This window comes from Pelodiscus sinensis, chromosome 30, assembly GCF_052426305.1.
Source record: "Pelodiscus sinensis isolate ZL-2025 chromosome 30, ASM5242630v1, whole genome shotgun sequence".
NCBI lineage: Eukaryota > Metazoa > Chordata > Testudines > Trionychidae > Pelodiscus > Pelodiscus sinensis.
Window position 1 is genome coordinate 2,024,978 of NC_143081.1, and position 21,200 is coordinate 2,046,177.

Below are 21,200 nucleotides of genomic sequence, written 5' to 3' on the forward strand. Positions count from 1 at the left end.
CTCTGGACCCTCCTCAGCCCATCTACATCCGAGGGGAGCAGGTCACCCTCAGGTGCTCCGGTCAACTGAATGAGGAAGCAGCAGGATACAGGTTCTTCAACCACCGCGGGGAGCAGATCTCCAGCGGGGTCTCCAGCCAGGGCACCTGGCAGATCAGCACGAGTGACGCAGCCGCCAGCCAAGGCTACACCTGCCTGTACTGGAGAGTGGAGAGTGGGCGAGAGATCCCGTCGGAAAAGAGCCCCCCTGTCCCAGTGTCAGTGACGGGTGAGACCCTGTTCCCATGAGGGGACGAGCTGAGGGACCTTTCTCCATCCCGACCCAGATCCAGCTCCCAGTGCCCCCTGTCTCGTTCCATCTGTGCCCCCCGACTGTCTGTCCAGAGACACTTTAGCAGAGCCTGGGGCTTCTCCTCCATCCTCTGCACTGACCCCTCTCCTCCAGAGGCTCCTTCCCCCAGCACCATTGTCTGCCCTCTCTCTGCTCCCCACCTGTTGTTCTTAGTCATCCCCCCCCCCCCCCACACTGGTGAGGTTCCTAGCAGGAATCGGTGCGCTTCTCAAGCTAGGACAGTATTTGCCATGAGCGCGCTTCCTTCTCGAAGTAATTTGACAAACCCTGGCTAGTCCCACCCATGGACCACCAGAGAGGGTACCTTTGGGGCCACTACAATTAGCCAGTGTGCCCCACACTTCCTGTCTTCCAACCTCACCCAGGCTGTGGGATGGGATCTTAAATCCCCGTGAATGCGCAACATCTGTAGCGGGGGTCTCCGTTGGGCAAAGGGAGCCCCCACCCCAGTTCACACAGAGGTTTGGCTGCAGCCTGAATCCACCAAGGCAGTGGTGGGGGTTCCATTCGCCTGCACGGGCACCAGTATCTTGGCTTCATCCCATATCCGTGCCCCTTGGGCACGTGCTGCTGGCCAGTCATAGTTACAATTCTGAGAGGGCCGTCCATGCCACTCCCTTGGCAGGGAAGTCCTGTTGAAACACGCCTGGCTTCCCAGGACGGGAGAAGCGGCTCCCGCACCTGCTCTGGGCCTCTTCCTCCCTGGTCCGATGGGGCCACTTCCCACGATCTTGTCCGGTTCTCTGCCTTCCCGTGTTTTACGAGCCACAAGGGATATGTTGACAAAGGCTTTCCTTAGTGATAGATCTGTGTCTAGACTGTCGCTTTTCACTGCCTAACCTCCGTGGCGAAAAAAGCACAGGCCGTGTTTATGCTAATGAAGCACGGGATATTTAAATCCCGGCTTCATTAGCAATTTCACCTAGCCTAAGCTGCATCCCTCTGCCGGCAGAGGGATCCAGTCTCGACATACCCCTGGTGCTCACAGCTGAGACAGGCACCCCCCATCCCTCCTCCCGGCTGAGCCCTGGGCAGCCCAGCCCAGCCAGTGGACCCCACACAGCGGTGTCTGTAGGCACAGCCGCTGCGATGCTAGTGGGCTGTAGCGCCATTCAGCCAATGGTGCCAGAAACTAAGCTGCTGTTCATGGGGCCATGGCACCGTTGGCAAGTGTGAAGTTCCCTGGGGACCGAGGGCTATGAGGCATGTCACTAGCATGTGCCCTCAGTGCAGGGCAGCCTGGTCTGTGCCTGCTGGGGGCAGCCCCTGACATCCCCAGCCTCACCTGCACAACCACCTCCCAGACCATGCTGGCTGAGCTGCCCTGGGCAGGAGCTGCCTCTTCACGTACCCAGCAGGGGAGGCTGGTCCCACTGGATTCCCGCAGGGAGATCTCTGCTGCCCACATTGACATTTGCAAACTGACTGACCTGGTATCGTCTTCCCCTCCCCTCCCAGGGCCTGGCAGATCTCTGGGTGCGCTCTGGGTCATGCATGTGTCCCTGCTGTATTCACCTGTCCATCTGGGAGAGCCAAGCGGGGAAAACCAGCCTGGGTCTCTCAGCCTGGGGCAGGCAGTTCTGGGCAGGGAGACTGGAGAAGTTTGTGTGAGGGAGTCAGGGACTTGGCTCATCTATCTCCCCTCCCCACTTCTCTCCCTCCCAGAACGTCCACCTCCCCCCAGCCTGTCTCTGGACCCTCCTCAGCCCATCTACATCCGAGGGGAGCAGGTCACCCTCAGGTGCTCCGGTCAACTGAATGAGGAAGCAGCAGGATACAGGTTCTTCAACCACCGCGGGGAGCAGATCTCCAGCGGGGTCTCCAGCCAGGTCACCTGGCAGATCAGCACGAGTGACGCAGCCGCCAGCCAAGGCTACACCTGCCTGTACTGGAGAGTGGAGAGTGGGCGAGAGATCCCGTCGGAAAAGAGCCCCCCTGTCCCGGTGTCTGTGACGGGTGAGACCCTGTTCCCATGAGGGGACGAGCTGAGGGACCTTTCTCCATCCCTACCCAGATACAGCTTCCAGTGCCCCCTGTCTCGTTTCATCCGTGCCCCCAGCCTGGCTGTCCAGAGACACTTTAGCAGAGCCTGGGGCTTCTCCTCCTCCATCCTCTGCACTGACCCCTCTCCTCCAGAGGCTCCTTCCCCCAGCACCATTGTCTGCCCTCCCTCTGCTCCCCACCTGTTGTTCTTAGGCATCCCCCCCCCCCACACACTGGTGAGGTTCCTAGCAGGAATCGGTGCGCTTCTCAAGCTAGGACAGTATTTGCCATGAGCGCGCTTCCTTCTCAAAGTAATTTGGCAAACCCTGGCTAGTCCCACCCATGGACCACCAGAGAGGGTACCTTTGGGGCCACTACCATTAGCCAGTGTGCCCCACACTTCCTGTCTTCCAACCTCACCCAGGCTGTGGGATGGGATCTGAAATCCCCGTGAATGCACAACATCTGTAGCGGGGGGTCTCCGTTGGGCAAAGGGAGCCCCCACCCCAATCCACACAGAGGTTTGGCTGCAGCCTGAATCCACCAGGGCAGTGGTGGGGGTTCCATTCACCTGCACGGAAACCAGTATCTTGGCTTCTTCCCATATCTGTGACCTTTGGGCATGTGCTGCTGACCAGCCATGGTTACAATTCTGAGAGAGCCGTCCCCTTTGCAGCCGCCCTATCTCCAGGGTCCTTGGCGGTATAATCGTTAACAACTACACAAGGGATACCCCCTCTTCTCTCTCTTCCCTATTTTTCTGGGGGGGGGGGCAAGTCTGTCCCCTCGCTTTTCTGCTCGTATTAGGGGAGAGATCGTACCCACATTCTCCACCAGGTGTGGTGTTGTGCTCCCTCCTGCCCCATCTGGCAGACCACGAGGGACCCTGAGTCCACAAACCCAGGCACTTACTATCCCTCTAGAAAAAGGACCACTGGCCCAAGTCAATAAGCTCTGTCTCTGTATGGCCCTTTATGGCAAGACCTGTGCTGGCAGATCAGGGGTACAGCGGGGCTGCACCCGTGGGAGAGGGACCTGGGCTCACCCTACTTCATCAGGTCCCAGCCCCAGGCCCTGTGAGTGGCAGGACAGCATGTCACTCCCTTAGCGGGGAAATCCTGCTGAAACACGCCTAGGTTCCCAGGATGGGAGAAGCGGCTCACGGGCCTGCTCTGGGCCTCTTCCTCCCTGGTCCGATGGGGCCAATTCCCACAATCTTGTCAGGTTCTCTGCCTTCCCGCGTTTTACGAGCCATAAGGGATCTGTTGACAAAGGCTTTCCTTAGCGATAGATCTGTGTCTAGACTGTCGCTTTTCACTGCCTAACCTCCGTGGTGAAAATCGCACAGGCCGTGTATATGCTAATGAAGCATGGGATATTTAAATCCCCTCTTCATTAGCAATTTCACCCAGCCTAAGCTGCATCCCTCTGCTGGCAGAGGGATCCAGTCTCGACATACCCCTGGTGCTCACAGCTAAGACAGGCACCCCCCATCCCTCCTCCCGGCTGAGTCCTGGGCAGCACAGCCCTGCCAGTGGACCCCACACAGCGGTGTCTGTAGGCACAGCCGCTGCGATGCTAGTGGGCTGTAGCGCCATTCAGCCAATGGTGCCAGAAACTAAGCTGCTATTCATGGGGCCATGGCACCGTTGGCAAGTGTGAAGTTCCCTGGGGACCGAGGGCTCTGAGGCACGTCTCTAGCATGTGCCCTCAGTGCAGGGCAGCCTGGTCTGTGCCTGCTGGGGGCAGCTCCCTGACACCCCCAGCCTCACCTGCACAACCACCACCCAGACCATGCTGGTTGAGCTGCCCTGGGCATAAGCTGCCTCCTCATGTACCCAGCAGGGGAGGCTGGTCCCACTGGGTTCTCTCAGGGAGATCTCTGCTGCCCACAATGACATTTGCAAACTGACTGACCTGGTATCATCTTCCCCTCCCAGTGCCCAGCAGATCTTGGGGTGCGCTCTGGGTCATGCATGTGTCCCTACTGTATTCACCTGTCCATCTGGGAGAGCCAAGTGGGGAAAACCGGCCTGGGTCTCTCAGCCTGGGGGAGGCAGCTCTGGGCAGGGAGACTGGAGAAGTTTGTGTGAGGGAGTCAGGGACCTGGCTCATCTATCTCCCCTCCCCATTTCTCTCCATCCCAGAAAGTCCACCTCCCCCCAGGCTGTCTCTGGACCCTCCTCATCCCATCTACATCCGAGGGGAGCAAGTTATACTCAGGTGCTCTGGTCAACTGAATGAGACAGCAGCAGGATACAGATTCTTCAACCAGAGAGGGGAGCAGATCTCCAGCGGGGTCTCCAGCCAGGGCACCTGGCAGATCAGCACGAGTTACGCAGCCGCCAGCCAAGCCTACACCTGTCTGTACTGGAGAGTGGAGCGCAGGCGAGAGATCCCGTCGGAAAAGAGCCCCCCTGTCCTGGTGTCAGTGACGGGTGAGACCCTGTTCCCATGAGGGGACGAGCTGGGGGACCTTTCTCCATCCCGACCCAGATCCAGCTCCCAGTGCCCCCTGCCTCGTTCCATCCGTGCCCCCAGACTGTCTGTCCAGAGGCATTTTAGGAGAGCCTGAGCCTTCTCCTCCATCCTCTGCACTGACCCCTCTCCTCCAGAGGCTCCTTCCCCCAGCACCATTGTCTGCCCTCCCTCTGCTCCCCACCTGTTATTCTTAGGCATCCCCCCCCCCCCCACACACACACTGGTGAGGTTGCTAGCAGGAATCGGCGAGATTCTCAAGCTATGACAGTGTTTGCCATCAGCGCGCTTCCTTCTTGAAGTAACTTGGCAAACCCTGGCTAGTCCCACCAGAGAGGGTACCTTTGGGGCCACTACAACTAGCCCCACACTTCCTGTCTTCCAACCTCACCCAGGCTGTGGGATGGGATCTGAAATCCCCGTGAATGCACAACATCTGTAGCGGGGGTCTCCGTTGGGCAAAGGGAGCCCCCACCCCAGTTCACACAGAGGTTTGGCTGCAGCCTGAATCCACCAGGGCAGTGGTGGGGGTTCTATTCACCAGCACGGGCACCAGTATCTTGGCTTCTTCCCATATCTGCGACCTTTGGGCATGTGCTGCTGACCAGCCATGGTTACAATTCTGAGAGGGCCGTCCCCTTTGCAGCCGCCCTATCTCCAGGGTCCTTGGCGGTATAATCGTTAACAACTACACAAGGGATACCCCCTCTTCTCTCTCTTCCCTATTTTTCTGGGGGGGGGGCAAGTCTGTCCTCTCGCTTTTCCGCTTGTATTAGGGGAGAGATCGTACCCACATTCTCCACCAGGTGTGGGGGGGTGCTCCCTCCTGCCCCATCTGGCAGACCATGAGGGACCCTGAGTCCACAAACCCAGGCACTGACTATCCCTCTAGAAAAAGGACCACTGGCCCAAGTCAATAAGCTCTGTCTCTGTATGGCCCTTTATGGCAAGACCTGTGCTGGCAGATCAGGGGTACAGCGGGGCTGCACCCGTGGGAGAGGGACCTGGGCTCACCCTACTTCATCAGGTCCCAGCCCCGGGCCCTGTGAGTGGCAGGACAGCGTGTCACTCCCTCAGCGGGGAAATCCTGCTGAAACACACCTAGGTTCCCAGGACGGGAGAAGCGGCTCCCGCGCCTGCTCTGGGCCTCTTCCTCCCTGGTCCGATGGGGCCATATCCCACGATCTTGTCCTGTTCTCTGCCTTCCCGTGTTTTATGAGCCATAAGGGATCTGTTGACAAAGGCTTTCCTTAGCGATAGATCTGTGTCTAGACTGTCGCTTTTCGCTGCCTAACCTCCGTGGTGAAAATAGCACAGGCCGTGTATATGCTAATGAAGCATGGGATATTTAAATCCCCTCTTCATTAGCAATATCACCCAGCCTAAGCTGCATCCCTCTGCTGGCAGAGGGATCCAGTCTCGACATACCCCTGGTGCTCACAGCTGAGACAGGCACCCCCCATCCCTCCGCCTGGCTGTGCCCTGGGCAGCCCAGCCCAGCCAGTGGACCCCGCACAGAGGTGTGTGTAGGCACAGCCGCTGCGATGCTAGTGGGCTGTAGCACCATTCAGCCAATGGTGCCAGAAACTAAGCTGCTGTTCATGGGGCCATGGCCCCTTGGCAAGTGTGAAGTTCCCTGGGGACCGAGGGCTCTGAGGAACGTCACTTGCATGTGCCCTCAGTGCAGGGCAGCCTGGTCTGTGCCTGCTGGGGGCAGCTCCCTGACACCCCCGGCCTCACCTGCATAACCACCTCCCAAACCATGCTGGCTGAGCTGCCTTGGGCAGGAGCTGCCTCCTCACGTACCCAGCAGGGGAGGCTGGTCCCACTGGGTCCCGCAGGGAGATCTCTGCTGCCCACAATGACATTTGCAAACTGACTGACCTGGTATAGTCTTCCCCTCCCCTCCCAGGGCCTGGCAGATCTTGGGGTGCGCTCTGGGTCATGCATGTGTCCCTGCTGTATTCACCTGTCCATCTGGGAGAGCCAAGCAGGGAAGAACCAGCCTGGGGGTCTCAGCCTGGGGCAGGCAGCTCTGGGCAGGGAGACTGGAGAAGTTTGTGTGAGGGAGTCAGGGACTTGGCTCATCTATCTCCCCTCCCCACTTCTCTCCCTCCCAGAATGTCCACCTCGCCCCAGCCTGTCTCTGGACCCTCCTCATCCCATCTACATCCGAGGGGAGCGGGTTATACTCAGGTGCTCTGGTCAACTGAATGAGAAAGCAGCAGGATACAGGTTCTTCAACCAGAGCGGGGAGAAGATCTCTAGCAGGGAATCCAGCCAGGTCACCTGGCAGATCAGCACGAGGGATGCAGCCGCCAGCCAAGCCTACACCTGCCTGTACTGGAGAGTGGAGCGTGGGCGAGAGATCCCGTCAGAAAAGAGCCCCCCTGTCTCGGTGTCAGTGACGGGTGAGACCCTGTTCCCATGAGGGGACGAGCTGGGGGACCTTTCTCCATCCCTACCCAGATACAGCTCCCAGTGCCCCCGGCCTCATTCCATCGGTGCCCCCAGACTGGCTGTCCAGAGACACTTTAGCAGAGCCTGGGGCTTCTCCTTGTCCATCCTCTGCACTGACCCCTCTCCTCCAGAGGCTCCTTCCCCCAGCACCATTGTCTGCCCTCCCTCTGCTCCCCACACCTGTTCTTCTTAGGCATCCCCCCCCACACACACACACTGGTGAGGTTCCTAGCAGGAATCGGCGCGCTTCTCAGGCTAGGACAGTATTTGCTATGAGCGCGCTTCCTTCTCGAAGTAATTTTGCAAACCCTGGCTAGTCCCACCCATGGACCACCAGAGAGGGTACCTTTGGGGCCACTACCATTAGCCAGTGTGCCCCACACTTCCTGTCTTCCAACCTCACCCAGGCTGTGGGATGGGATCTGAAATCCCCGTGAATGCAGAACATTTGTAGCGGGGGGTCTCCGTTGGGCAAAGGGAGCCACCACCCCAGTTCACACAGAGGTTTGGCTGCAGCCTGAATCCACCAGGGCAGTGGTGGGGGTTCCATTCACCTGCACGGGCACCAGTATCTTGGCTTCATCCCATATCTGTGACCTTTGGGCATGTGCTGCTGGCCAGTCATAGTTACAATTCTGAGAGAGCCGTCCATGCCACTCCCTCGGCGGGGAAGTCCTGTTGAAACACGCCTGGGTTCCCAGGTTGGGAGAAGCGGCTCCCACGCCTGCTCTGGGCCTCTTCCTCCCTGGTCCGATGGGGCCACTTCCCACAATCTTGTCCGATTCTCTGCCTTCCCGCGTTTTACGAGCCATAAGGGATCTGTTGACAAAGGCTTTCCTTAGCGATAGATCTGTGTCTAGACTGTCGCTTTTCGCTGCCTAACCTCCGTGGCAAAAAAGCACAGGCCGTGTTTATGATAATGAAGCATGGGATATTTAAATCCCCGCTTCATTAGCAATTTCACCCAGCCTACGCTGCATCCCTCTGCCGGCAGAGGGATCCAGTCTCGACATACCCCTGGTGCTCACAGCTGAGACAGGCACCCCCCATCCCTCCTCCTGGCTGTGCCGTGGGCAGCCCCGCCCAGCGAGTGGACCCCACACAGCGGTGTCTGTAGGCACAGCCACAGTGATGCTAGTGGGCTGTAGCGCCATTCAGCCAATGGTGCCAGAAACTAAGCTGCTGTTCATGGGGCCATGGCACCGTTGGCAAGTGTGAAGTTCCCTGGGGACCGAGGGCTCTGAGGCACGTCACTAGCATGTGCCCTCAGTGCAGGGCAGCCTGGTCTGTGCCTGCTGGGGGCAGCTCCTTGACACCGCCGGCCTCACCTGCACAACCACCTCCCAAACCATGCTGGCTGAGCTGCCCTGGGCAGGAGCTGCCCCATTGGTACCCAGCAGGGGAGGCTGGTCCCACTGGGTTCCCGCAGGGAGATCTCTGCTGCCCACAATGACATTTGCAAACTGACTGACCTGGTATCGTCTTCCCCTCCCCTCCCAGGGCCTGGCAGATCTCTGGGTGCGCTCTGGGTTATGCATGTGTCCCTGCTATACACACCTGTCCATCTTGGAGAGCCAAGCAGGGAAGAACCAGCCTGGGGGTCTCAGCCTGGGGGAGGCAGCTCTGGGCAGGGAGACTGGAGAAGTTTGTGTGAGGGAGTCAGGGACTTAGCTCATCTATCTCCCCTCCCCACTTCTCTCCCTCCCAGCACGTCCACCTCCCCCCAGCCTGTCTCTGGACCCTCCTCAACCCATCTATATCCGAGGGGAGCAGGTCACCCTCAGGTGCTCTGGACAACTGAATGAGACAGCAGCAGGATACAGGTTCTTCAACCAGAGCGGGGAGCAGATCTCCAGCGGGGAATCCAGCCAGGGCACCTGGCAGATCAGCACGAGTTACGCAGCCGCCAGCCAAGCCTACACCTGCCTGTACTGGAGAGTGGAGCGTGGGCGAGAGATCCCGTCGGAAAAGAGCCCCCGTGTCCCGGTGTCAGTGACAGGTGAGACCCTCCTCAGCCCATCTATATCTGAGGGGAGCTGGTCACCCTTGGCTCCAATGTGTGTGAAAGCAGCAGGATACAGGTTCTTCTATCATAGGAGGGATCAGATCTCCAGCGGGGTGTCCAGCCAAGACACCTGGCAGATCAGCCTACACCTGCCCGTACCTGGGCCCTCCCTGGTGCACTGGCAGTGGAGGGAGCACACAAAATGAGCAATGTTGCCTTTGTCCACCTTTGACCCTCCCCCCAAATGTGGTCTCAATACAAGGCTGCCATGGACACACCAATCCAACATGGCCCCTGATGGTAGATTCTGAACAGGGCTCTCAGGTCTCAAACAGCCTGACAAGAGGGGAGGGGATCCCACAGTCAATGGCTCCCTGCCCCGCCTCCTCCTCTCCCCCGGTCTGTTGAAGGCTCAATGAAGCATTGGCCACGGAGGGGGACACAAAACGAGCAAATTGCGTATGTCTACCTTTGACCCCCATATATCAGCCCCACATTGTGTGGGAAGGACTATGGCCCGGCTCCTGCTCATTTCTGTGAGGAGCCCCTGGGGACCCTGTTATCTCTCCAGAGCCTCTGGTTTCATTGCAAAATTCAGCTGTGAATGAACCAAATTCTGGGCTCCACTTTCTCCCCTCCCAGGCCCCTAATGGCCCCTCTTCTCTGTTGCTCCCCACAGATCCCCCTCCCCAGCCAGAGCTGAGTGTGGATCCCCTGTCTCGAGTGGTGAGTGAAGGGTTTTCCCTGAACATCACCTGCACGGCCCCTGGGGAGACCCATGAGCGGAGGTTTCACTTCTACAAGGATGGAGTCGAGCTCATTGCTGGGGAGCCCGGCACCAGCTCTGTGAATGTCTCTGTGCTCAGCATCCCACGGGCCAGTCCCAACATTACTGGGGATTTCACCTGTGGGTACGAGAAGAATGTGTCTGGGAGGTGGATCCCGTCCCCAAGGAGCCGGGCTGAGAACGTGACTGTGAATGTCACAATGCCAGGTGAGTCTGCTGCTGTCTGCTAACATCTCCCCCAAGGTCCCCTTCCCTAACACCCACACTTCCCCCATGCTCTGGCGGTACAAGCAAGGGCAAGGCAGGGCAGGGCAGGGCACAGTGGTGTTACAGGGTAGGCAGGCAAAAGAAGGACAGACACACACAGACAGGAAGCATCTGGGGACAGAGGACATGTGGCAGAGGAGTTCATCACAGATCCTAGAGGCAGAAAAATCTTTGATACCACGGGCAGGATGCTGAGCAGTGACATAACCAGCTAGTTCCATTCATGATTCTCCATCTCTGCAGCTCACGGCTTCCGCTGGGTCCGGGAGGTGGCCGTGGGCGGCTCCTTCTTCCTCATCAATGGCCTCATCTTTCAAGTCTCCTACCGCTGCTTCTAGATGCAGGTCCCTGGCTTGTTCTGCTGAGGGGCCTTTCATCCGGGGCCTTGGATCCTCCCCACAAGTTTTCCCATTTGCTGCAATCACTTAGCTTGAATTTCAACTGGAGGGGGAAGTTCTGGTGGAAAAGCAGAGTGAGACCTTGGAAACATCCGCAGGGTCTGAAAGGGCTTTGGGCACCACGAGCATTTCAGCCACCAACAGAACTACAGCTGTGTCCATGGCGGGGCACGGCCACTTTTTCACAGCTGCATAACTCCTGTGCACAGAGATTGCTTCTTTGGTGTGAACCTGGCTCCCCAGTATTCATGTCCCGCACGCAGATGTGAAAATGTGGGTCTGTGTTCTGCCTTGGGAGGAATAACTTCCCAAACTGCATGGAAAAATAATATCACAGGGGAGTAGATGTGAGAGTGACACAGGTGAAGATACGGCCGTTCTCTGAGTCCCTGTGAAATCTGTATTTGAACACAGCGCAATGGGATGTGCCTGGAATGGGATTGCTTTTCCTAAAACCAACCAGGAAAGAGACAGAATCACCCAATTGAGGACAGTCCTTACCACTGACAGAATCGGGTGATTGTGGAAAGAGATTGACCCAAAAGGAGCCAGAGATATAGGCTGAACCTGAAGTAGGTTTGCTTCCCCGGACATCTTCCAACAAAGCCCTGGAGAGGAGGTGTCGACTCAGCTATTGATGGGGCTGGAGATGGGCTACCCAAGTGACCAGCCTGCTTCTTGAGCAAAGGCAAAGCCCATCAAGAGACGTGCTCCCCTGGAGAATGGACAATGTTCAAAGCCTCTTTCCACTAACATGGCTTCCACAGCCACGTCAGTCTTCTCTTATCTCATAATTAACTTCTGCAGAGCAGCCAAGTCTTAAAGCTCTTTGTGGAATCATCACGTTTCCTACGGTTCCAGAAACTTGTTATTTCCGAGGCAACCTGACTTGGGGCCTCATCCAAGGAGATTTTCAGTCTCACTTGTTGATTTTCTTTTCCTTTCTCCCACTCTGCCAGGAACCAAAAGCTAGTTTCGATCTCCAAGCTAAGTGCCTGCTTTCCAATTAACCATTAACGAGGTCGTATTCTCTTTGTTTAATCCATGGTGTCTAATGCACATGGTGGCAGTTGATTTGAACACAATATGAGATCCAAACATGCACCTTAAATCCAGGGTAACATACTAAAACTGGCCACCTCATTGGTGGAGACCAGACCAGGTCACATGACTGTTGATTTTGCTCAAAATAGGAATTAGTCTCCTAAGCGTGTCTCTTGTGTTCTGATGTTACTACAAAATGCTGGTATGTACCTGCCTGGAATCACCTCATTGATAAAGACCGTACCAAATTTTTCAAGGGGATCTTTCAGTGTTTGAACTAAAACGATAAACACACACAGTGTGGAGAGAACCAGGACCATGTTTGGAATATGAGTTATCCAGAGGAGAGGTTATTTCCTGCCCTGCCAAAGAAGGCCTCAAGACAATCAACTGTGGAACAGGAGAGGGCAAAACTTTTGGTGGATTGTGTCCCCTGCTCCTTGGAAGTGGAGACGAACGTGTGAATGAAAGTCCCCAAGGAAAAGAAACTGAATCGATTTGGCTGTTTGACCTCAGAAGGGCCAGAGACTCTGCATTGAAACCAGAGATCCCCGTGAAATGTGTCCTCAGTTTGCCCGGAGAGACCCTGTGAATAGACAGGTCCCTGCAGCTCTGTCACTCTTTGGATTTAGATGGGAACTCTTTGGGTTGTGTCTCTTTCCTGGATGAATTTTGCAGCTAGCTCTCTCCTTCCTTTTTCCTCGTGAATAGACTCTCATAGCATTTACAACAGACTTGGCTTTCATGGGTCTTTGTAATGTGTCTGTGGCCAATTAATCTGGGGTAAGTGACTGTCGGTTTGGCCTGAGTTTTTGACCGTAGGGACCAGTTCTCTGTCTTTCAAGGACTCCCGGTGGCACGTTAGACCCTCCAAACACCAGTTTAAATCACACCTAAGGACACTGCTGCACCAGGGCTTGTTTCAGTGACTATTCCATGAATGGGCAAGATCACAAGCTGGTATCAATGGGTCAGACTTCGATGGGGTCAATAGGCCATAGCTCAAGAAGTGTGAAAGGGGCCAGATCCCCTGAGGTGTTACACTTCTACGAAGCACACGGGGTCTTTATAGGGGCAAAAGACAACTCACCATCTGTATTGAGAATACATTGGGGAAGCAGAGAGCATACACTTACATACACAGACAGACACAATCCCCCAATCACAGTTATGATTACCAGTCCATGGTCTGTGGCCAGCCTGTTTGAGCTCGGGCGGAGGAGCGAGGGGTGTATTGGTCCGAACTGATGCTCCATCCATGGCAGGACGCCCTTGCTCTTAAGGCAAAACTGTTCTCCTTTGCTAATTAAACAAATTAAATTAAATTAATAGAAATTGCCCATTTCCTACAACTGGAAGGGACCTTGAAAGATCATCAGCTCCAGTGCCCTGCCTTCACAGGAGGACCAAGTAGCAGCCCTGACAAATTTTTGCCCCAAATCCCTAAACGGTCTCCACAAAGTTTGACCTCACACCCCTGGGTTTAGCACACCAACGCTCAAACCACTGAGCTATCCCACCCCCCGGTTCTCCCCCATCAGGATCAGTGGGTTTTCCCCTTCTTCTGCTGTTTTTTCTGATGGGTGTTTGTTCTTTCCAGTTGTTTCTCTTGCTCCTTATCGTCTTTTTTATGCCAGGCTAATTGGGTTTTGATCACAAATATTTTGTCCCGATGGATAAATGCTTGTCTTCCTTCAGAGCCCTCAGTTTGCCCACTGCTTCCATCTCGATGGGGCGGGACAGCAATCTTCGCCATCGTTACATCTGTTCTTGGTATCTTTCTAGAATGTTTGGCCTTCGCACTTATCCCTTCACCTTTCCTCGCATGCATGTTGGTCCTTCCCGGTGGTTTTAAAATGTGCCTTGTGTTCTTATTCTACTAAGCCATGATGATTGCTTAGACATCTTATCTTTGAGGCCAGTGTGTATTTATAGTCCCTTAAAATCTTTGCAAAGACTTCAGCTGAAGTACAGCCTTGGAACTTGGGTGAATTAAAAATCTGAGATCAGCTCCACCGAGCCCAGCACCAGCTCCATGAACATCTCTGTGCTCAGCATCCCAGAGGCTGGTCCCAGCGACACTGGGGAATTCACCTGTGGGTACGAGGAGAACAGGGGTGGGAGGTGGGTCCTGCCTCCAGGAGCCAGGCTGTGACTGTGAGGGTGAGACATCACTAATGCCTTAATCCATCTCCCTGTGTTGCTCCCATTGGAGGAGACCCATCCCCCAGTGCTCTCATGGGAAAAGGGGGTTGGATGAGGAGACAGATCTCACTTGGTGATAGAAAAAACCCATTTCTACCTCCCCGGCCTCCCATGTCCTTTCCAGCTCTGACACTTCAGTGGCCTAGAATCTGGGCACCTCACGACGGTGTGACTAGAATGAGACCTTCAGTGCCACTTTTAGAGCTGGAGAAATGAGGCAAGGAGGAGCGAAGCCTCAGAGGTGACTTGTGGATTATCAGGGAGTTGCCCCCCACAGACAGTGTCAAAGACCAGCCCCATCACCACTGGACCATCCTCCCGCACTTCAGAAAGATCATCAGGCCGGTACAAACTGAAAGTGCAATGGCCACCACAGTGAGGGGTTATCACAGGAAATCTTTTGCAAGGCTGGATTGCTCTGAGGGGCTCAGATCTTTTATCACGGCTGCCGGGCTGTTCTCATTTGCTCTCCCTTCTCTTTCCTTTGTACCCTGAACAGCTTTGCAAAGGGTCCATTATATTCTGCTGGGAACTGGTGGCATCTTGCTTCTGATCGCAGCCTTGGGTGCTCTGCTCTGCTACTGCCGCAGGAAGAAAAGAGGTGGGTGAAAGGAGGCGAGAGGCTGGGATCTCCCACCTGTGCCTCAGATCTGGTCTAGTCAGAAATATTCAATAATGATCTCGGTAAAGAGTTTAAAGTATTCACAACCACAAAGGAACCTCCCACAGTGCAGTGTGGAAACCAAATCGATCCCTGTATTTCACAAACGTCTTTCAGTCTGTCTGTCTGTGAGTCTATTTGTTGAAGAATGTCTCCACAACAGTAAGAGCCAAGACTCCCAAACTTCATATGCAGCCTCCTCTTCCCCTAATTGATAGCAGGGTTAGGGTGTGATTTTGCCCAGAACAAAGGGAAGAGCTGAGAATGGGACTGTGTTCCAGCATGTGGAAAGGAAGGGGGCAGAGAGAGGAGGGACATGATACTGAGCATGGCCATTGAGGGCAGTGAGCCCACAGGGGAGAGTTATATGCAGAATGACCCCTGAGAGACAGTGGCCAGTTGGACTGCAATTCTACCACCTTGCCTGCTACCGGAATGGGTAAGTAGCCCCAAACCCATCCCCCTGAGTCCTTGTCTGCAGCTCCAGGGGAGCTGAAGGGACACAGAAGGCCTCTGATGGCCTGGAGGGACTAGAGGGCATAAGGCCCCTAGCGGCCATGGGCCTGTGGGGAGGCAGAAGGCCCCTTGTCATTGGGGAGGGTGCGGGGAGGTTGTTTGTGGGGGGAAGAACATAAGGCCCTTGTTGGCCAGGGGCCTGGAGATGGGGAGACAGAAGGCCCCTTGTGGCCAGGAGGGAGAGAAATCCCTTCGAGAAGGGGTCACTGACCTGAGATCTTCCTCACCCCAAAATCTTCACTCTTGAACCCCCGACACTTCATCCTCCAGCCCTGCCACTCCACACCTCCAAGGCCCTGCCCTGGGTCCTGCACCCACCACACTACGGCTCTGTCTACCTTGGCAAGATTTAGTGCCGCCTGCCTACACTGGCCGTGAGTATTTGCGCAAGAACACTGATGTTCTTCTGTATGAAATCAGGGTTTCTTGCGCAAATTCTCTGACGCTCCTGTTCAGGGATATGTCCTCTTGTGCAAGTGTTCTTGTGCAAGAGGCCAGTGTAGACAGGTAACATTAATTTCTTGCGCAAGAAAGCCCGATGGCTAAAATGGCCATCGGCGCTTTCTTGCGCAAGAGAGCATCTACACTGGCACGGATGCTTTTGCGCAAAAGCACATCTCTTGCACAAAGGCACATGCCACTATGGACGCTCTCTTACTCAAATACTCTAACACAAAAACTCTTGTGTTTAGAGTATTTGTGCTAAATCTTGCCAGTCTAGATTTAGCCTACCAGTCTCCTACCCTGAAGGACCTGTGCAAGACTGGGTAAGTCTGCTAGCCTACAATAGGCAGGGTAAGTGAGGTATTTAACGTTGAAGGAGAGGACAAAGTATAGGAAGAAGACAGACACCTAAAAGGGTATCGTTACACTGTCAAATGTATATTGGCACAAATTTGACTTCTCCACACCTGATATCAAACAGCCAACTCAGCCGAAGTTTGGTTTAAGACATAGAATTTCATTTGACGTCAGCACTAAGACTCCTGGTTGTGCTCAGGGTGAAGGGAGGGGAAAATAATGTCTAAGTTGCAGAAGTCTCCAGGTCTCTTGCGTGAGAAAGAATGTATTTAAACAGAGCGACCGTGGGCATGAAGCTGAGTTTGCGTCGTTTGCTCAAGGTCATGCCCTGTAGCTGGTTGTTTCCTCAGGGTATGTCCCCACCTCAGCTCCCTTCTTCCATGGTTCTGCACTAGTTCCAAAGACTCCAAAATGCACGGAAGGTGTTGAGCTTGGAGAACACGCCAGGAACCTGGATCCAGGCCATGACAGCAAGGGATCAAAAGCCACGGGCGCTGGAGCGGATCATACAGAGCAGGTAACATGACTGCATTGAAAGGCTAAGTTCCAGAGCTAGGAGAATCCAACCTCTTAGAACCGACAATGCCTGAATTGTTGCCGAGGCCTCACATATTGCTTCCTCTGTAGGGTGTGGCTGTCAGAAAACAGCCACAAAAAATACTTCCCAGTTTGTTCATGCAGATAGAATGGGCTGGGAATTGGCCTTCCCTTTCGCCAAACCACCACTGAATCACAGACATGTAGGGCTGAGCGGGGACCTCAAGAGGTCATCGGTTTTGGTCTCCTGTGATAGCGTTACTTCAACATGGACCAGCCCGATGGGTCTTTGGCCTTTGACAGAGATTTCCCAGGTCACCTGTTCCAGAACTAACTGCCATTAGAGGGAGAATATTTCTTGTAATGTCGCATCTAAGTGTCCCTTGCCACAGACTAAACCCATTCTGCCTTAACTTCAGCAGACATAGGAAAGAATTGGTCACTGTCCTCTTTACAACATTGGCTTAGCAGATGTCTATCTCGTCCCTCATTAGCCGTGTCACTCCAGAGTGAACGTGCTCTGTCTGGACCCCCCCAGTTTGCCCCCATGTTCCTAAATGCGCAGAACTGGACACACCTCTCCAGCTGTGGCCTCCCTAGTCCAGAGTACAGCAGGACAATTATCTCCCAGGTCTCCTCCTGTTCAAACACCCAAGAATGCCAGTCGCCTCTTTCTCATCAGCAGCACCCCTGCACCCCTCCCCTCTCACCATTTCTCTTTCCTCCCCCACCAGGACTCAGAAGTCACCTACGCACTCTTAGATATCCAGGCATTAGAGACCCACTCGATCCGGTCGAAAAACAAAGCAAAGCCTGCTGAAGATGAACAAGTGTTGTACAGCAACGTGGTGACAACCTTCCCCCAGAAAGCAGCTAAATAAGAGGGGAATCCCTCTCTCTGTTCCCTGCATCTTTTCCCCTCCTCCAAGGATCTGCATCCTTCACCCTTCATACCCCAACAGCCCTTGTCTGGCAGGTGGCAAAGTTCCCACCCAAGTCACTGCAGGTGAAATATTTAGCCAACAGCATCTTGTCAAGTATCATGGAAAAACTGATGTCCCCCGGTCATGAATATTACTGTGTGATGTGTGTCTGGGTTGTGTCGAAAGGGTTACACATGTAGCTGGAATTACGTTAGAAAGACAAGCCAGACTCATATCCAGCACTGTGGATTTATGAGTTTTTGTAGCTCACGTGAGTTGCCTGCGAAGAAACACCACGTAGCTTAGGTGCTCCTGCAAGTTTGACGCCAGCTCTTGCGTAGCTGCAGGTGTTAGCTAAGAGCTGACAACCTCATCACTGGAGACTAGGCAAAGCCACCCGGGTGTTAGGATAAGAATGTGTTGACTGTTCCTTGATATAAATATTAAATTTGCAAGAATGTGCTTAATGTTTAGAATCTATAAAATGTTTCTGTGTTGCTGCTGCCTGTGTGAATCTTACCGGTCATGGTGCATGTCATGTTATCAGTTGATCATTAAGAGCTTCCTTTGTAAACTGTGAACATCTACACACTCTGGAGAGAAGTGTGACCAAGTGTGAAATACTAGAGCAGGGCTATTTCCTGCCCAGCGTGGACCATCAGAGCACAAAACACTTGCTGTTGGCTTCCGAGACCTGTGGACTGGAGACGAGCATGTGAACTGATTCCATCCTCCTGATCTCTGGAGGAAAGGGAGTAAAAATCCCCAAAAAGAAGAAAGTAGTTCTGGGTTGTTCGAACGCTGAAGGGCCAGAGACTCTGAACTGAAGCCAGATATTCCGTGGGTGACTGTTTGGGTCGGCCAACAAACCCATTTGAATAACAGATGACCGGAGCTGTGTCGCTCACCAGATTTAGATGGGTACGACTTGGGGTCTCTCTTTCTAGCTGTAACCTGCAGAGAACTTGCTTATTCCCTTTTTAATAAACCTTTATGCTTTGTCTACACTGACGGCTTTTGCCAGCAGTTTGCAAATGAAGCTCTGATTATCATTTTGTCATGCTTCATTTGCATAATGTAGTCGAGTCATTTTTGCCAAGATCCTTATGCCTCTCCCGGAGAATTGGAGTGGGGGCTGGGGATTTGGCTGCCCGAGACTTGCAAAGGGCGAGCTCCCCTCCTCCCGCCCTGAGCACCAGACCGCGGTGACTGCAGCACCTAAGCTGAGCAGCGACCATGCGTGAGACTGAGACTTCCTCTGACTCCGTCCCCCGCCCTGCACTCACATTTGTCCAGCAGCTGAGCTGAGAGCCCAGCTCCCAATCCGGAGCCACTGGCTCAGCATGGAGCCAACTCGCCTCCTCCCTCTGCTGGGTAAGTGCCCCCCTCAGTCCCCAGCCTCCCTGCGTGTGTGTTGTCCAGCAACCCCCCGAATCCTTCAGTGTCTTCTTTCCCCTCCCCAGAGCTCTCGCCCCTCCCTTTTCTTCTCCCCCAGCCTCTCTCCAGATGCTCCCCAGGCCGGTGTCCCCTGCAGGTAACGACGTCTCCCATCCGTATCTGGGTGCTCGTGGTCTGTGTGAGTGCAGCGGGGGAGGCATTTCTCCCTATGGGGCTTAGGATCTTCTGTGGGATTTGGAATTGCAGCACATTAACAGATGGTTTTGCAGAGACCCCGGAGAAAATGTGTTGGTGGAAAAAACTCCCCTCTCCCCCACATCCGCCTGAGCTTTGTTGTTTCTGCTCGGTTCCTTCTAGCTACTGCCGGGCCGGCTGGCTGGTCGGTTCAACATCCCCAGACACAGGCAGGACCCTTCCCCCACAGATCCACTCCGTGTCCCTGGGGGGAAAGGCAGATGCTATCCTGGGTTCTTGCCCTGGTCCCTAAATTGCTCCTCGGCTCAGTCTGCATCTGCTGGACGTGGGTGGGGATGCTCCTGGGGGCAGCAGTTTGTGGGGCAAGGGAAGCTGAAATTTTCCCAGCCTGACAGAGGGTGGATCCATCTTCTAGTAGGAGACTTCCGGCAGGCAGTTCGAACTAAGGGGATTTAAAAATGGCACCCTCCCGGGAACATGCAAATGAAGCCGGGGATATTTAAATCCTGTGCTTCATTTGCAAGTTCAAATACCTACATTAGCCACCCTAGTTTGGACTAGGGGGCTAGTATAGACATACCCTGAGGGGGACATGATAGCTGTTTTCAAATACCTAAAAGGATATTATTAGGAGGAGAGAGAAAAATCGTTCTCCTTGGCATAATTCCTGTGCAATGAGTTTGCTTCTCTGGTGTGAACTGGACTCCCCAGTATTCAGCCCCTCAGACACAGCTGTGTAAATGTGGGTCTGTACTCTGCCTTGTGTGGAATACCCTCACAAACCACACTGGCAAACAGTATCACAGGGGAGTATACATTCGAGCACCACAGGCGGAGATACGTCTGTTCTCTCTGAGTCCCTGTGGAATCCGTATCTGAACAGAGCGCAATGGGACATGCCTGGAATGGGATTGCTTCTCCTAATACCAACCAGGAAAGAGGCAGAATCACCCAATGGAGGACAGTCCTAGGAGGTTGAAGCAAGACTAGCCAGAGACATAGGGTGAGCCTGGAATGGGTTTGCTTTTCCATACACCTTGCACGAGAAGTCAAACAGCGACATGGGGCAAATGCCAACTTGAGCTACACCACATGTGTGAAATGAGGCAAAGCAGAGCCAAGTCCTACAGTCTCCTGTAGCAGGAAAGTGGCACCAGGGACTGCAGGGAGGGGGTTTGGCGTCTGTATCCGATTTACACTGGTACCAATGGCACTGTGGCACCAGGCCTACCTACGCTGGGACCCCTTTAACCCATCCACACAGCAGGGTCTGGCCCCTCGCCTCCTACCAGGGCTGGCTATTGAGGACGGGGGGGTCCAGGTGTGGGAGAGTAGGTTGCTAGAGGACCTGGGGGCGTATGCTGGGCAGTGAGTGGGTGGGAGATGCTCAAGAGGGGAAAGTTTGTGTGTTTTGGGGTGCTGGGGAGTGGGGGGTTTTGGGGGACACTGGGCAGTGGGGGTGGGGAGATCTACGTGTGTCGGGGCACTGGGAAGCGTGGGAGGTCTGTGCGGGGCACTGTGCAGTTGTGACGGTGAAGCTGTGGAGGGCACTGTGCAGTGAAGGGATCGGGGGGGCTCTGGGTGGGTGGGGCTGTGCTGGGCATAGTGGTCTGTTGGAGGGCACTGGACATAGGGATTTGTGGGGGTCTCTGGGTGGCACTGAGTGTAGGGGGTCAGAGGGGTGCTGGGTGCGGGGGGGGGGGTAGCATGGTGCGGCATGGGCCTGCCCCGAAGGGGAAGAAGCATGATGGCCACAACACAGGGCCGGGTGGACCAGTGTGCGTCTGACAGCTGCCAGTTTGTAAAGAGTGCCTTTGTACTGGGCTGGGTGGAGCAGGACTGTCCCTGCCGTGCCGTGACCCATCTCCCATTGCCCCTGCCCAGCCCCTCGCTCTGAGGACTTTGCCCCACGTCCCCATTGCCCCCAGGGGGGCCCACAAACAGGTTTAGCACCAGGCCCACAAAAGCTTAACCTGGCCCTGTTTGGAGCGCAGGCTCTGGGAGGGAGTTTGGGTGCAGGAGGGGTGCAGGCTATGGGGAGCTTGGGCGAGGGGTGCGGGCTCTGACCTGGGGCAGGGGGTTGGGGTACAGGAGGGGGTGTGGATGTGTGGGCTCTGGGAGGGAGTTTGGGTGCAGGAGGGGTGCAGGCTATGGGGAGCTTGGGAGAGGGGTGCGGGCTCTGACCTGGGGC

General features: G+C 55.0%; 1 protein-coding gene across 1 annotated transcript; it reads left to right on the forward strand.

Moving 5' to 3' along the window:
* The first annotated feature begins 2,623 nt into the window (after positions 1 to 2,623).
* On the forward strand, positions 2,624 to 18,845 carry LOC142821083 (uncharacterized). Its single transcript, XM_089774168.1, has 6 exons — positions 2,624 to 2,645; positions 4,482 to 4,772; positions 9,957 to 10,271; positions 14,478 to 14,579; positions 16,307 to 16,473; positions 17,228 to 18,845. The coding sequence occupies exons 1-6, from the start codon at positions 2,624 to 2,626 to the stop codon at positions 17,372 to 17,374; spliced, it is 1,044 nt and encodes a 347-aa protein (XP_089630294.1). The 3' UTR covers positions 17,375 to 18,845.
* The last annotated feature ends 2,355 nt before the right edge of the window (positions 18,846 to 21,200 follow it).

Excerpts from the sequence above, each read along its gene's own strand:
- LOC142821083 (XM_089774168.1), top strand. The coding sequence starts at position 2,624 with ATGAGCGCGCTTCCTTCTCAAA. Across the intron at positions 4,773-9,956 it reads TGTCCTGGTGTCAGTGACGG|ATCCCCCTCCCCAGCCAGAG; the intron begins GTGAGACCCTGT and ends TGCTCCCCACAG. Across the intron at positions 10,272-14,477 it reads TGTGAATGTCACAATGCCAG|CTTTGCAAAGGGTCCATTAT; the intron begins GTGAGTCTGCTG and ends TACCCTGAACAG.